General features: G+C 48.3%; 1 protein-coding gene and 1 long non-coding RNA gene across 7 annotated transcripts in view; one reads left to right on the top strand and one right to left on the bottom strand.

Annotated features, from left to right (window-relative positions):
* LOC308625347 overlaps positions 1-15,535 on the top strand; it is a 262,666-nt gene that overhangs the window by 100,590 nt on the left and 146,541 nt on the right. The window lies entirely within an intron of this gene.
* The window catches only part of MTR (5-methyltetrahydrofolate-homocysteine methyltransferase), a 131,520-nt gene continuing 115,988 nt past the window's right edge, over positions 4-15,535 (bottom strand). For 4 of the 6 annotated variants that reach the window (XM_081223922.1, XM_081223923.1, XM_081223924.1 and 1 more), the window contains exons 26-33: positions 15,389-15,487; positions 13,992-14,067; positions 11,052-11,207; positions 9,359-9,555; positions 6,504-6,704; positions 5,608-5,800; positions 4,270-4,382; positions 4-3,816 (exon numbers count right to left, since the gene is read on the bottom strand). In XM_081223922.1, the coding sequence (XP_081080048.1) occupies positions 3,730-3,816; positions 4,270-4,382; positions 5,608-5,800; positions 6,504-6,704; positions 9,359-9,555; positions 11,052-11,207; positions 13,992-14,067; positions 15,389-15,487 (1,122 nt within the window). In that variant the 3' untranslated portion in view covers positions 4-3,729. Of the gene's footprint in view, positions 3,817-4,269; positions 5,421-5,607; positions 5,801-6,503; positions 6,705-9,358; positions 9,556-11,051; positions 11,208-13,991; positions 14,068-15,388; positions 15,488-15,535 lie in introns of those variants that run through there. The other 2 variants (XM_081223927.1, XM_081223926.1) reach the window with 2 other exon arrangements.

The following is a 15,535-nucleotide window of genomic DNA, read 5'->3' as shown; positions in this document are numbered from 1 at the left end:
TATATATTCTGCTTACTACTCCTTTGTCGGTTAACTGTATTGTAAATGTCAAGTCTTGGTTTGTCCTTCCACTACACTAAATTGTTTGTTAGCTTAACTTAAGTGCTAGTTTTAATATATTTGATTTAATCATCTTTTCTTTTATGATTAGCATATGTCTCAAGAGATTCTTTCCAGCCCTAAGGTTTTTTTCCATGCAAACATCTAAATATTTGCTTTTCGTAATCAAGACCTTAATGTATTTGGAATTGACTGCTAGGTGAGGTGTGAGGCAGAAATCCATTTCATTGTTTTCCATAAGGATAACCGTATTCTAGCACTACTTATGGAGCCACACTTCCTGCCCCCACTGACCTGCCATGCCACCTCATCACATCTCAAAGGGCAGCATATACACCTGGGCTATTTCTCAGGCTCCTTAGCTCACTGCACTGCTCAGAGAGCCTACCTCTGCACCACATACAACACAAACTCTGTAATAAAACTTACTGTCTTGTAAAAGGTCCCCTCAACCTCCTCATTATAGTCAGAAGCATCCAGCCATCTTAGTCCTTTGCTATTCCACAGATGCTTAGATATCTGCCTGTCACATCCAACAAAACCTCTGTTGGAATTTCTGCTGGAAATGGCATTGAATCTGTAGATCATTTTTGGGAGGTTTGATACCCTTACAACCTTCATGAACAAAGATACTGTAGTTCTTCATTTGTTTCTACCTTACTTCTTCACCTTTATCCTTCAAATCCTCAATCAAGCCTTAACCTAAACACTGCCTGCCTCAAACATGTATTTTACCTTCTCAACTAAAAGGAGGACAAGCGCGTCTTTCATGGGCAAATTTTTTAGATAGCTTCAATAGTCCAAGAAAAAGATGGGGTGTGTTTGAGGTTTGTTGCTGAGTACACTGAGAATTCGAGAAGAGTAAGATGATACTGGTTTGAGACACACCGAGTCTTTGGTATGCTTCAGCACAGAGGAGTCTGGATAGATTGCCCACTGAAACTGTATGACTAAGAAGTTAACTAGTGACAGGCTCATGAGGACCAGGCTTTAAACGGGCAGAGGAAGAGAAAACTATGAAAGTAGCTAAGAAATTACAAGAAACATGGTAAATCAGAAGAGTGAAGTCAAGGGGGAATCAGGGAAAGGAGATTTTTGAAGAAGTGGTCAATATTGCCCAAACCCAGAGAAGAAAGATCACTGGAAAGGCCACGGGATCTAACAATTAAGAGGGCATTAATGACAGAAGAGATGGGTAAAAAAAACAAACAACAACAACAAATCACCTAACTTCACTGAGTTAAAGAGAGTATGGGAGAAGGTGGTTGGCACAGAGTAGACACTCAGATATTTGTCGAGGACAAGCTAAGAAAAATGGAAAGAGGGCAGACTCTTCTCTAAATGAGCTCAGCTTTGAATAGAGGGAGGCTGATGGCAGAATATCTCAGATGAGAAACAGGGCGCTGTAGGACCTGACCTCAACCACCACCCCACACACCAGCCTCCACGTTACAGACAGCAGAGTGAACAGCAGAGTGAGGAAGGTTCCAAACAAGTGCTTCTTTAGAGGGAAAAAATAAATACGGGATCCCTAATGGAAATGATGAGAGTGAGTGAGTGGATGTGAGAGCCACAGACATTGATGATAAGGAGAGGTTCTGGACGTACCGGCAGAGACACAGAAAAGACCCCAGCTTCAGAATGGTCACCTTCCTGCCTTTGAGGTCATCTGACATAAACTAAGGGGTTTTCAAGCTATATTCTATATTCTTTAATGAACATATAGGCACACGAACTCGCACAAATTGTTTTTGTCCTTAGATAGAAGGCATCCATCATGGGATTAGATCAACAATACATTTAAGGAAGCCATTCCATCACATAACTAGTTGAGAAAAGATATGGTACATACTTAATGAAACTGGGAGACTCTTAGCAACTCTAATTCGGATAAAATACATTCAAATATTTGGAGGGGGTTATTCTTTCTTAAACAAGGATGTGCCAACACCTAGAATAACATACCTGCTATGGAAGAGAAAATAAGTCCTCCACCTGAGCATCTCAGGGAAAATGAGTCCCCGTCTCAATCTAGCACAGATTAAATGGACCTAAAGAAAGCATATAATTCTCTTCACTTTAAGGGCAAGTGATGCCTAAGAAGGCATGTTACTCTGCAGGTAAACATGTATATGCTACAGTTATGTAGGATTATCGTTTGCTAAGTTTTTTTTCCCCTTTCACCTCCAATGTACCTGAGTGTATATTTGATATAACTGCTTTGGGGCAAGGCCAGCTTACATCATGAGGGGAGGGGGCACTGTCTCACAGAAAATGAGGGCTGATGGTGCCTATGACATAGACAGTAGCTTCTCTCTCCAGTCACTGTGTTCAATGGGGCTGTAATCCCAGAAGGGGTACCTAGTGTATTCAACGTGGTCGTTCCCATATGCATTTCCCCAGTATATTTTCACCTCCATTAATCTCTTATTCTCTTCCCATGAGCACCTACCCTGTGCTGAGCTCGGGGACCCCCTAGAGAGCTCTACAGAAGCTGCCGTCTATCAAGCTCTCACGGTGTGCCGCAGCCCATGTTACCTGCCTACGTGCATCATCTCCTTTAATCCACACACCTTATGCCTGTGAGAGAGGAGCTAGTCTCTTCTGTCTCCATTTCACAGATGAGAAAACCGTGCTGATACTTTAGTCGCACAGCAAGGACGCAGCAAACCTGAAACACGAATCTGGGTGTGTCTGTGTCTGACTTCAAAGCCCTGGTTCTTAACCATCTCCCTGCGATGACCACAAACAAGTCCACATGCTGTTCCCATATCGTGCGAGTCTGGAGCTGGGGCAGCGCAGAAAAGGAAGAATTGAGTGGAGTGATGCTGCTCACCTATCCACGCTGCACGGACACGCAGCTGAGCCGAGAGCCCACTCAGTTCTGGAAAACAACCCAAGGCTGTTAACTACCCTTAGCGGCCACTCTCTCTGCCCACCTCCTTTTTCCCCCCCTCAGGGTGAGGGAATATGAGATCATGAGAGGACAAAATGCTTGGAGAACGTGACTGTATCTGACCTGCCAGGGCCAGCAGCAGCCTGAGTACCTCTGATAAGCCGGCGGGGAGAGCATGCCTCTGGCCGCAGAGACTTCTGCAGGCGTCTAATGGAGGCTTCAGAAAAGGAGGTCTCGGGAGAGAGAGCAGAGTGTTGCTTCTCCCCGGTCAGAGTAACTGCTCTAACCACTCAGATTAAAATGCCCCGTTGCTCACAGCATCACTCTGCCCCAGGGTCACATACCCCTACTCAACTGACTTTCAGGCTTTTCTCCGAGAAAGAAGAAAGAAAGAAAGAAAAAAAAAGAAAGAAAGGAAGAAATGGCCTCCTAGGTCTGGGGTAAAAATGAAAAGAGCAAGTTGACTTGCTTTGAAATGCAAAAGACCTCCATCTCCAGCTTGTCCTAGTCCCTGAGGGACTGGGGACACCCCCCGAGTCTTGCTCACTGTTCTTCATTCAAAGTCCCCTGGAAAACAGCTGCTTGTTTTCCAAGAACTGTAGGAACACTCTGTTCTTCCACAGGGTCCCACCAAACGTCCACAACCTGGAGCGGCACAAAGGTCAACCAGATTCAGATAGGCTCGCGGCTGCTGTGCTGTTATTATTAAGGCACTTTTGAGTGTGTTTCCTTGAGGAAACAAGTATAGACAACGTTAAAACAAAAAAAAAAAGTTAGTCTGTATCATATCCCAGAATGGGTCCCAGCCATTTCTCAACCTCGGCCACAGACATGTTCTTCCTCAAAGCATAATCCTCAATCTGCAAAAGATTAAAAGCAGTTTATTAAACCAAAATGATAAGACTTTTTGAACTCAAGTTTCCACAGCATTCGCCAAGATACATTAAGTACATTTTATGTCTTTTGCCTTAATAGTAATCCACTGAGTTAAATGGAGACAGATATTTATCTATTCATCGAGGTGCCTTATTTTCCGGGCAGAAAAACAACATGTCGTAACTACGTCAGGCTGAGAGCCTGGCTGGGGTGTGTGTGTGGCACGGGTGTGGGAGGGTTGGTCTCTGTGTAAACAGCAGGGCGAGAAATGGGGCAGTGGGCTGAAATCAAATCAAGACATAAACTGGAGTACCTTTCTTCATCCTTTCCCTCTCATTTTATGCTCACTCACATGTAAAATAAAACAGGTTTAACAGTTCCATTCAAAACAAGACAGGCATCTAGGGATGCCACACACAATGAAACAGCTAACCTACCTGATCCTTGGAAACTTTCCCCACGGCAAAATATCTGGACCTCAAATTGGAGAAGTAAAGGCCGGATACCGCTGAAGCAGGTGCCATGGCCAGCGATTCTGTTAACCTAATGCCTGGGGAGAGCAGCATGGGGAGAAATGTTCACTTATTCAGTGCTGAGACAGGCCTGCCAAGTGGTAGGCTCCCAGTATATTCTTGTTTACAAGTGAATGAGAGTGAGCTTGTGCCTCCCAGGTGGACACGTGACACAGCATGAAAGATGTGAGCAGACTCGTCTAGCAAATTCCCGCCGAAGGGATGAACAAATTCAGGATGTGCAGATCTCCTCTAACCTGGGGGGATAGGCCTGGAAAAGACTCTCTACATTCTTATCCCTGCCCTCCAAGATCAGCCATGGAGGCTACGCCTGGGCCTTCTAGACAAGGGCTCCAACCCTGCAGATGGGGACACCACCTGGACCTCCAAGCGCACCTGTGAGGCCAAGGCCACTAGGGGAATGACAGACAGCCAGGCCCCATTGAGGATGAGCCCACACCAAGGCTATCTAGTCTATGCCATTCACTTTCTGGACAAGGAAACGGAGCGACGTAAAGGCTCAGTGCTTTGCCAAAGATCGCCCAGCTGGCTTACGGCAGAAACGGGTCCCCAGGTCCCCGTCTCCTGGAGCCGGTGCCATCCCTGACAGCCCAGATTCAACGAGCCTCACAGCTCTTCACGTCCATCTACAGTCCTTTAACGTCTTCGGCGTGGATGGCATGCTTTTAATGAACTCCACTGAAAACAGTGCACTGTGCTCACAGTGGTGTAGAAATAAAGAGAGAGGGAGCGGAAGGGAAGGGTGGGAATTCTGTGAGACGAGGGTCCAGAGACACTCCTAGAAGTGGTGGAAGGAGAGAGCGACGTGAAATACATTATTAAAGGCTACAAAGGTCACTCACTAGTGGAGAGACGGAAAACAGTAACACACGTGTAATAGGAAAATGGGGCAGGGGATGTACGGGCTGGTGTGAGTCAGCTAAGCTCCCATCTATTGTAGGTGAAAAGAAAATAATGAAAACTGATAAACCTGAAAATGGTGATGGAAGACCACTACTCAGTAATAATTCTACAGGGCCTCCATGTGCACGAATGGAAATGAGTTTCTTTTCCTCCTGTTAAAATAATAATAATAATAATATGGAGGTGAAGGACTAGAACACACTGCTGGAAGTGAGGAAGGATGGGATCAGGGATCTCACTGTAAGCCTCTCCGTGTCTCCCACCTGCTTCCCCCGCGCGCCTTCCCTTCGCTACCGTGTGTGTAACATGAGGCAGGATGTGCGCCTGCCCGGCGCTGACCTGTGTGCCGCTCCACGTCCGCCAGCCTCCACATGGTCAGCTTCTCGGTGTGGTCGGGCTGGCTGGGGTAGCCGGGCGCCGGCCGGATGCCCTCGTAGCGCAGCCTCCGCAGGTCGGCCACGGCCAGCTGCTCGCTGCCACAGTAGCCCCACAGCTCCCTGCGGACCCGCGCATGCAGCTCCTCAGCGAAGGCCTGGGGCGGAACATGCAGTCAGACGGAGGCGGGAGCCCTTCTCCCGCCCTCCCTCCTGACCTCTGTCCCGCCCACAAACACACCTCCCTGACCGTACAGCGGGCGGGGCAACCGGCGAGAGGGATGGGCCGGGAGCTCAACTCATCTGTACTGTCATCAGCTGCTCTGTGGCTCAGTTCTGGCCTCAGCCCGGGCTCTCAAGGATCATATTCAATTATCCGAGGGTCCGAGGCCCTTCAGACCTTTCTCTGACGCTCAGGCTACCGCTTATGGTGCCCAGAAGGAGGAGCGGGGACCATGACAGCAGCCAGTGACTCTGCTGAGAGCCTCGGGAAAAGGGGAGCGGCTCCCACAGCTTAGGCTGCCCCACCCGACAGAGGAAGATGAGGGATCTACAGGGGAGCCCATCCGAACGAGAAGCTCTGAAACAGAACCTGTTTGGCTTTTTGCAGGCTCCTCTGGAAAACATCAAATCACAAGCACAGGGTAACACCAGAACCAAGACAATGAAGTCAAGGCTCCACGGGCCACTTCAACTACAGTGTCGCTGAAGGCTACTCTGTGCCCAAAGATGAGGCGTGAGAGTGACTCGAAAATACAGGATTTAAGAGTATGTGTGCTGTTAGAGCCAAACACACACACACACACGCACGCACACGCACATGTGCGCGTGCACTCTGGCCTCAGGGCACCGCGGCTCTACCTCGGCCAGCCGGTCCCCCAGCGCCTTGACCATGATGCTGCTGTAGTCATCACACTCTTCCTCGTAGGCCTTGCTCAGCTCCTCCACCCCGAAGCAGGCGACGGCAAACACACCCAGGTAGTCGGGGACGCCCGAGTGCAGGGGGGCGATGAAGTCCGAGAGGCAGAGGTAGGGGTCTGCGTTGGCAGAGTCCTTCTCGGCCTTGAAACGCAAGGAGTAGGCAGAGTGGCCATTAGCATGGAATTGGCACCAACACACAGAGAAGAGCAATCGAGCACCTTGCAAAGAACACAGCTTCAAATGGGGCTGTCTGTCTGTTTTGTTCACTGTTACATCCCCAGCACTTAGAAGAGTGCCTGTTATGTAGTGAGTGTTCAATAAACATGTGTTGAATAAATAAATGGAACGAGATTTTTAGAAAGATATGACATGAAATGACATACAGTCGAGAAACCAGTTTACTCGCTCATTTACACACTGACCAAACATTTACTGAATGCCTATAGGAACTGGAACCCTAAATATTCATATAAAAAGGTTTTCTTTTCCTCCAAAAGTGTTTTCAATTCAAGACCCACATTAAATCCTAAAGTTATGTTCAAAAGGGGTCCACTAAGTGTGTTAGCCTCTACTTTGCATCGACAGAAGCAGTTCAACAAACGGCTAAGGTCAGCAACACAGGGCCACGTGCTGTCCACCACGGGCGGTGGGTCAGGGGATGGCTAAGGACACTGCTGGGCTGGCCTGAAACCAATCAAAAAATTGAGCAGGATCTGCTTCTGGGGTTCTCTCCTCAGGCCAGGTGGCCATCCTCGCCTGCTTTCCATCTTCAGCTGATGACTGACTTATCCCTGCTACTGAGCTGACAAATAAGGTCTTACACATACTTCACAATCAACACATGTTTGCTGAGAAGGTAAATAACAAATGACTAATATTTACTGAGTGCTGACTGTGTGTCAGGCACTGGTCTTGGTGCTTTATACGAATTAACTAATCCAATCCTCTCAACAACCTTGTGAAGTAAGGGATACCACCAGCTCCATTTTATACAAGAAATCCGAGGCAGCCAGAGCCTGAAGAACTAGTTCAAGGTCAGACAGTGGCAGGCCCATGGGTCTGATCCACAACCAATGCTCTTGACCACTATACAGCACTGCTTAGGACAGATCAATTAATGAGCAGTCAACCCACAAGCCTCACAGCTATTTGCTTGCCAGCTCTGGAAACAAGTACAGTCTAATCGACACTGGGCAGAAAACAGTTAAGGGGCTGCAGACAAGAAGGTATTTGATAAAGGCACGTGGAAATGTCACAGAGCCAGGACCAGCTATGCAGGGAGGAGCTGCCTTCCACTTGTACTCTGCCCATCAACTGTTCTTTGCTAACAAAAGCCAGAAGGAGATACAAAGTTTCCCAGCACCACAAGGAGAGACAGGTCACAGAGCCACACAGCTCTTTAAAATAGACAGCGATCAGAGCCACTCAGAACAGAAGACTCCCGGAGCAGTAAGTCGCTGCAGCCAGAATTTTCCAGCATACTGGAAAAAAGCACATCCTTAGAAATAGCTATCTGGGTAGGTAATACACGTACACTGAAAAGTCATTATATTAAATGCCCTAATACAGTCCCTCACAGACTGCCTGGACATGAATGGTGTTGGATGTAAAAAGAGGTCAGAGGACACAGGACTTGAAGGATGGAAATTCAGGCCAAGGTGGAGGTTTCTGACCTTAATTACTTCTTTAAAAGAAAAGTCACCAGTTCCCTAGTGAGGAGGGGCTAGAACTTAACATTAGAATCCTCTTGTGTTCTGAGGTTTCTGAGCCTGAGTGTACAGAGTGAGGATGCACCAGGCCTGGGTGCAGAGAGTGAGGATGTACTGGGCCTGGGTGCACACAGTAATGGTGTAGCTGCCCCTGTTTAACTTGTTATGGTACTGTTTAATGTCCCAAGTTTAAGGAGTCCCTCAGACGTTGTTATAGTTAAAACATCTGACATTATGAATTACATTGTGATTATGGTTAAAAGCAATACTATCACTCCTGAATGACTGAAAATGGTAATAAGACCATGCGAGAATCACTTGTTACCGTCCTTAATGACTGGTGAATTCTGGCTCCGATTGTTGATCAGGGCAGCTCATTTTTTATAGCAGCTAAAGGGACATGCTTACAGATTTGCATGTTTAAAGGTGGGGTCACAGGAGAGGGAGCCGTGTGGAGGAGAGCCTGTTCTATGACCTGGGAGAAGCCAGTGGCATGAGAGAACAGCCATCGGGGTGTGGACAGGCTGCGCTCTCCCCTCCGAGCTGCGCAGCTCAGCGCACTCTCCAGCAGCTTTTGTTTTCACCTCTGCAAAACGGAAACATATAAACTGCCCAACAACAGGTTGTGTGGAAATGAAACAAGATGGTCCATTAAGTGCCCTGCTAAGCAGCTGGCCCCTGGTAGACACCCAGTGAACGTCTGCTCCCCCGTCTTCACCTTGATTAAGGAGCCGCCAGCCTATTCTAATGACAGGCCCAGATGCAAACCAATGTTCTTGAGCAAGTGAATGTCCACCTGTGCGTGACTCGCCGAGGCAGCAGCACTGTTTCTCCTCATCCGTCCAACCCCGACAGGAAACACCTCCCTCCTGCTGGTGCCCGAGAGGCCCAGCTTCTAAACCCACACTGGCCCGTTCTCTCCATCACAAATGCCTTGGGCTCGCCGCTGTGACTGGTCACTTGGGGTGAGGTGGGGCAGAGCTATGCTTACACAAAGTTCCAACTTACACCATTCTTATTTATGTTTTTTGAGTGCTTAAAACAAAGAGTAGGGCAATGTGTCCGCTGGCCACACGGCCTCCGCACCTGCTGCCTGAGTCCGTAGAAGGTGGCGATGGGCTCCACAGCCTGGGGTGCCGCGCCCTCCGCATACAGGTGGATGTCGTCCTGGCTGCTCTGCGCTGGCCAGAACCCAACCACGCCCCTGGCGCGGAGCTGCTTCTGACTAATCAGTGCCTGCAGCATATTTTGGGCATCATCATAGACTTTTTTGGCCTCTTCACCTGTTAGGAAAATATCGTAAGAATTCACTTAGAGATGCCAATAATAACCAGCAAAGAATGCTTCTTTTTAAGACTACTACCTCTCCTCAGTCATTTTCTCTCTTCACCCCTCTCTTTTCCCCTCAAATACTTTAAAAATCAGTGTTTGCCATCAGCAACCCCAGGTGCAGGAGTTAAGGGTTCAGCAGTTCTGCTAAGTGCAGCTCCCGTACACAGTCTGCTTCATCAGCTCAAGCCACTTCTTTTTCCATTCAACAAAAGGCAGAGAGCCAGCTCTTGGCTCCCCGCAGCAATGTGTCAGACAGAGAGTGAGACAAAGCAGGCCAGACCCTTCCACCACCACGTTCCTCCTGCACAGACAGCTCCCCTGACCTCGCTGCGACCCCTGGGGGTGCAGAACAGCCTGAGGAGTGGAGTGTGGCTTCAGTGCTGCTCCTGGATGGCCCAGCCCAGGGCCCGTCAGGCCCTCACCTGGCTACGGCGGGAGCCAGCGGGGTTAGGGTTAGGCTTTCCGTCCAGGCCTGGCCAGCCCTGCTTCGGCCACTCAACTGCTCATCTGTGATCACTCGGGAGCAGATCAGAATGAGAGCCCCTTTGCCTACCTGCTGCACCTCAGCTAGCCCGAGAGCTGCTGAGTCACAGCACCTAACACGCACCCCAGGGCCCCCCCAGGAAGCAGGCAAGGGCCACTCTCCCAGGCTCCCCTCAGCCCTAACCCCATACATCCACCAGTCCACCCCCCACCTCGCTCTGAGCTGGCTGCTACAGAACACTTTGAAGGGCTTAGTGTTTCGGTCCCATGTCTCTGGGGGCAGGGCTGGCAGTGAGACGCAGGGCTAGCAGTTTATCTTTCGACTAGCTTGTCACCCCCAGCCCCTCCCCAGCAGGCACAATGGCCTCCTTGCCGGTCCCCAAATCAGCCCACGTGTCTGTGCCTTCCCACTCGGTCTCCTCGGCCTGGAGTGTCCTCTTCTTCATCACCACCTCACGTTCCCAGTCCCAGGCCCAGCAGCTCCCACTAATCTTCAAAAAGCAGTTCAAACACCACCTCCTCCAGGAAGCCTCTCCTGATGTCCCACTCAGGTCTGTCTCATTTCCCTGTGTCCACAGAAGCCGGGCCTTGGTCCCGCAGCAGGAGCTCATCCTGCTGTACGGGAATCACCCTCCAATGCTGCACCAACCAGCCGGGTACCAGATGGCAGCGATGATACGTCTTCATTTGTTTATCCCCAGTGCCCAGCTTGTAACTGATGTCAATAGACATTAGTAAAGAATGGATAAATGAAATGCGAAGTGTAGTCAGTAAATAAGGACCAACCCAGCAGTTTAAAAACTGTCAAAGAGCCGAGCGGATGGAACAGTACCCTACATCATGTCATAACAGTAAACTCTATCCTGCATAATCCACCCCGCTGCTCACCACCTATTCTTGTCTTTAAAGTCCCAAGACCATGTCTCGGATACCAGAGCAGGATGGAAGGACTTACTGAACTAACCTACAGCTTTGTCATCAAATATCTTGGGAAAGCCTCGGTTCGGGTATTTGCCCCGGAGCTGCCAGACGTCGAAGAAAGGCTTCCAGTCAATGTAGTCCACCAGCTTCTGCAGGTCATAGTCTTCAAAGACCCGAGTCCCAAGGAACGTGGGCTTCACTACAGGACAGAGTGAGAGGCGTGAATCCTGGCGCCGGCCTGGGGCTCAGTGCCGCTCGTGCCTGGTGCTGCCTGCGGGAGGCCTTCCTGCTCTGTTGGCTCCCACGCTCCGCCTCCCTCCTGTCACCCGGAGGAGTTGTTTTACAAAGAGGGGAACTTGAAGTTACTGTGGAGAAGGAGTAATTCGCCAGCACATCTTAAAAAAAACTCTTCTACCCCTGCAGCTGACTGACTGCACCGCCCTTGGAAACTCTTCCCTCAACCCTCCCCACCAACACCCCCGCCCAAGAAACAAGACAGACTGGGGTTGATCTCACTTGTACAAATGAAGACGATACTAAAAGAAAGAGCGCTGGAGAAAGACACATGTAACAGGCCACTTCCATAAAGTTTAAAAACATGAATCAATAATCGATCAATGTATTGCCTACTGAACATATGCACACAATCAAAGTCTGAGGAAATGCATGGAAATGAGGCATCAAATTCAGGATCCTGCAGGGGAGGGAGGGGCTCACAGGAATTCCCACATGTATGGTTTTGTCTTTTTTAAGTGGGCAGTAGCTTATTCCTTAAGTGCCTGGTGGAGGAACAGGAATGTTCAATACAGTCTTCTTTACGCCTCCTTGTGAATCTAAAAAAGATCCTAAGTGAAATACTGGTGAAGACTTCAGAGACAGACGGTGCCACTGTGCTTCCTGGGGCACCAGTACCGCCCCGCACCACCAAGCCCCGGTTGGTTAGGCTGGGGTCCAAGGTGACCGCTCCACTGCCCGCTTCCCAGCCCTCATGCCCTCAGTTTCCTGATCTGCAAATTAGGATCAGAGAACTTAAACTAAAGCACCACGCTCAGGTGCTCAGGAATAACACGGAAGTCTCAAGAGTGTTTTTCCCTCGTTAGACAGTAACAGTGAGAGGTGAAAGTATAGGAAAAGAAAAGTATGTGCAGCTTCTTAATTTTGCCTGGAAATCTCTACCTTTTGACGTATTCATGGGAGCTTTTTCCCATGTGTTCCTGGTCATCTTTTTATTATGCAGGACAATCCTTTCTTTGTAAATATTCTATTATGCTGGTTTGTTTGGTAATTAAAAAGAAATTACAGCTATTCTCCTGACTGAAGTGTCCCCCTGCCTGGAAAGTCAGGGAAACGCTCTGCTTCCGGGTCACTCAAGGGTGTTATTCTTTTTTTTTTTTTTTTTTTTTTTTTTCTTTTTGCGGTATGCGGGCCTCTCACTGTTGTGGCCTCTCCCGTTGCGGAGCACAGGCTCCGGATGCGCAGGCCCAGCGGCCATGGCTCACGGGCCCAGCCGCTCCGCGGCATATGGGATCCTCCCAGACCGGGGCACGAACCCGTATCCCCTGCATCGGCAGGCGGACTCTCAACCACTGCGCCACCAGGGAGGCCCAAGGGTGTTATTCTTGAATGAGCTTGTCGGCCAGAGTTGGAGATGTGTTTGAGGTTTTACCACCAAAGACCTAGAGAGAAGAACCTTTCCTTCTCTCTTTATTGACTTCTTGCAACTACACTAAGGCTGGGTTGTCCTTAGGGGCCCTACATGGGGGTTAAACAGCCAATTGAAAAGTGTCACCACTGCCACCTGGTGCTGCAGGCCTTCAGAGGACTATTGCCACTGAGATGTATTTTGGACTTCTGGCTTGGCTAAAATGGGCTCCCCCTTGTGATATTTTTCCAATTTCATACTGAAAGGAAAAGAGAAAATAATAGTTTGGACTATATAGTGATTTATATTTTTCTAAGGTTTACATGTCTTATTTTATCCTCACATTTCCATAAGGTAACTCCTTTTTTACATATTAGAAACTGTCAAACATGGAAGCAATATGCTCAAGGTCACTTGGGATCAGAACCCAAGCCTCCCAACTCCCCATCTGCGTTCTTCTCACTAAACCGCACTGAACTCAGCAGGACTGAATCTAGAACCCAGCTCACCTACGTTTCCAATTTAATCCACTCTGCTGAGTGTGTGCAGAACACGGGGGTCGTGAGCAATGAAAGTGGATTTGAGATGTTACCTTGGAAATACAGATTCAATTAATATAACCCCTGTTCACCCTGTCTCGATTTTGCATTTGTATCACATGCCTCTTTGAACCTGTCAAAACGTCTTACACATTTTATTCCTTCATGAACACCTATGCAAGGCAAGAAAAGTGGCTAGAAATCAGAAGGGGAAGAAACCAAACGAAAGAAATCAAAAGAGGGAAGCATCCAAGAGAGAATGAGAGTGAACAAAAATAGGAGAGCCTGCTTCGCTGCAATGTTTTAAGGTCTGTTCAACGTGCAGGCATTTGCAATTTCAGACATTCCACATCTGCACTTGGGCCCACCTGGGACCTAGGCCAAGGCAGTGACAGCGTCACCCAGGCAGATCTCTAGAACTGGCTTCAACTTGAAGGAGGCCCACTCAAGCAAAGCACAGAGGCAACAGTATGGGTTTAGAAGACAGATCAGAGATAGAATGCTAGTGACCTCCCAAGTTATTACCCGAAACTCAGTTTCTTCAAGTAAAAGTGGGGATAATAGCACTTCCTGTGTGTCAAGGACTCAGAGCCGCTGCAGGTCAATCTCAGGACAGTGTTTAGTTCTCCATAAATGGCACCTATTGACTTTTATTTTTGATCATCACTGTCCTTCGTCATCACTACTGAACATAATTAAGAGTTTTTAGCTGCCTGTTTGATTCTGCTGCTCAGTAAATGCAAACATCTCTTCAGCGCACAGTTATCACATGCACTTTTCTCTAACCAATAGCCAAACAGACCTGGGGGAGGCTCTGACAGCCAGTCAATATGGAAACCGCTTTCTCTAGCTTGCCTTAAGGTTAAGTATCTTCTTTCCTATGAAAAAAGGAAAAGTTATTCAGTCAGAGACTCAGTGTTTCAGCTGCTACTATGAAAGCATGCCCAAGGAAGCTAGTAAATAAGTTTTGCAAGAAAACATATGCTTTTATTCACAAAAATTCATTTCCTAGAAAGCTCTTCCTTTTCCATCCAATATGGCTTCACATCAGCACCAGAACAATAGAGAGTGAAGATGCAATGAGCATCCGTTACATATGGATACGTAAATGCAAGGCAGACCAACAGCCTTCACCGTGAGGTTAGCGTGTGATGGGGTGGCCTCCTGCCTGTACTTCACCTGAGGCTGGGATTAACTGGTGGCCACCGGCCGCCCTGAGGCCCAGAAGGCAGAACCAAGAAACAGCCAAACTAGGCAAACTAAGGAAGGGCAGGGCCAACCACAGTGCCTTGGTCCAGCTGACACCTCAGAAACTTGCTCCCATCTCGCTGTCTGTTATCCCATTTCACTTACCTGGCCACTCCTGAAATACACCCCCCTGCCTCACCATACACAAGGCCCAGCAAGCAGATAACCAGGAAGAAATATCCCAACGATCTCTAAAGAGTAATCATGCCTAGTCTCCATGGATCTCCTGAAGCTAATCTACAGAGGGACAGTTCTTGAAACATTATTCTGCACAGAGAGCTTCGGGCGATCAGGCAGAGAGACTTACAATGGTCCTGCCTAATGTCTTCATTCTCTTCCATTATTTCCTCAAGCATAAGGATCTGTGGGAGTCACCTCAGTACACTCAGTCTCCGTCTCCCTGCTGCCTATGAGCTCATGCTTTATTCATTCTCATAAGTGGTAGCCAGCACAGCATCCAACACCTACTTCTTACTCAGTACATGTTTGGAGGAATAAATAAAATTAACCTTAATATAACCCAAAATTACTGGGAACACTGAAGAACGCTGATGTGAACTAGAAAGTAGGACTTCTCTAAAATGATCCCAACCTTCCCCTCCTCCAAACAGCAAAGTCACATTAAAAACTGTAGGATCGGACTTCCCTGGTGGTCCAGTGGTTAAGAATCCGCCTTCCAATGCAGGGGATGCGGGTTCAAACCCTGGTCAGGAAACTAAGATCCCACATGCTGTGGGGCAACTAAGCCCGTGCGCCACAACTAGAGAGCCCACGCACCACAACTACTGAGCCCGTGCACCCTGGAGCCACGGGCCAAAACTAGAGAAGCCTGCATGCCGCAATAAAGATCCTGCATGCCGCAACTAAGACCCGACGCAGCCAAAAAAAAACCAAAAAACTGTAGGATCGTTTTATTACCCAATCAAGCAGGGACCTGTTTTTGTCACTTACCTTGAGAGACTCATAATGGTCTTGTCTAATATCTTCATATTCTTCCATGATCTCCTCAAAGTACTCATCTTTTAGATTCTCATCTAACAGTTGAGAACACTGAAAATGCAAGATCAAAGTTCAATAACCATAGAGCAGCGAAAGAAG

Source organism: Mesoplodon bidens (assembly GCF_964165515.1).
Source record: "Mesoplodon bidens genome assembly, chromosome: 1".
In the NCBI taxonomy this organism is placed as follows: Eukaryota; Metazoa; Chordata; class Mammalia; order Artiodactyla; family Ziphiidae; genus Mesoplodon; species Mesoplodon bidens.
This window is presented reverse-complemented; position numbering and strand designations above follow the sequence as displayed.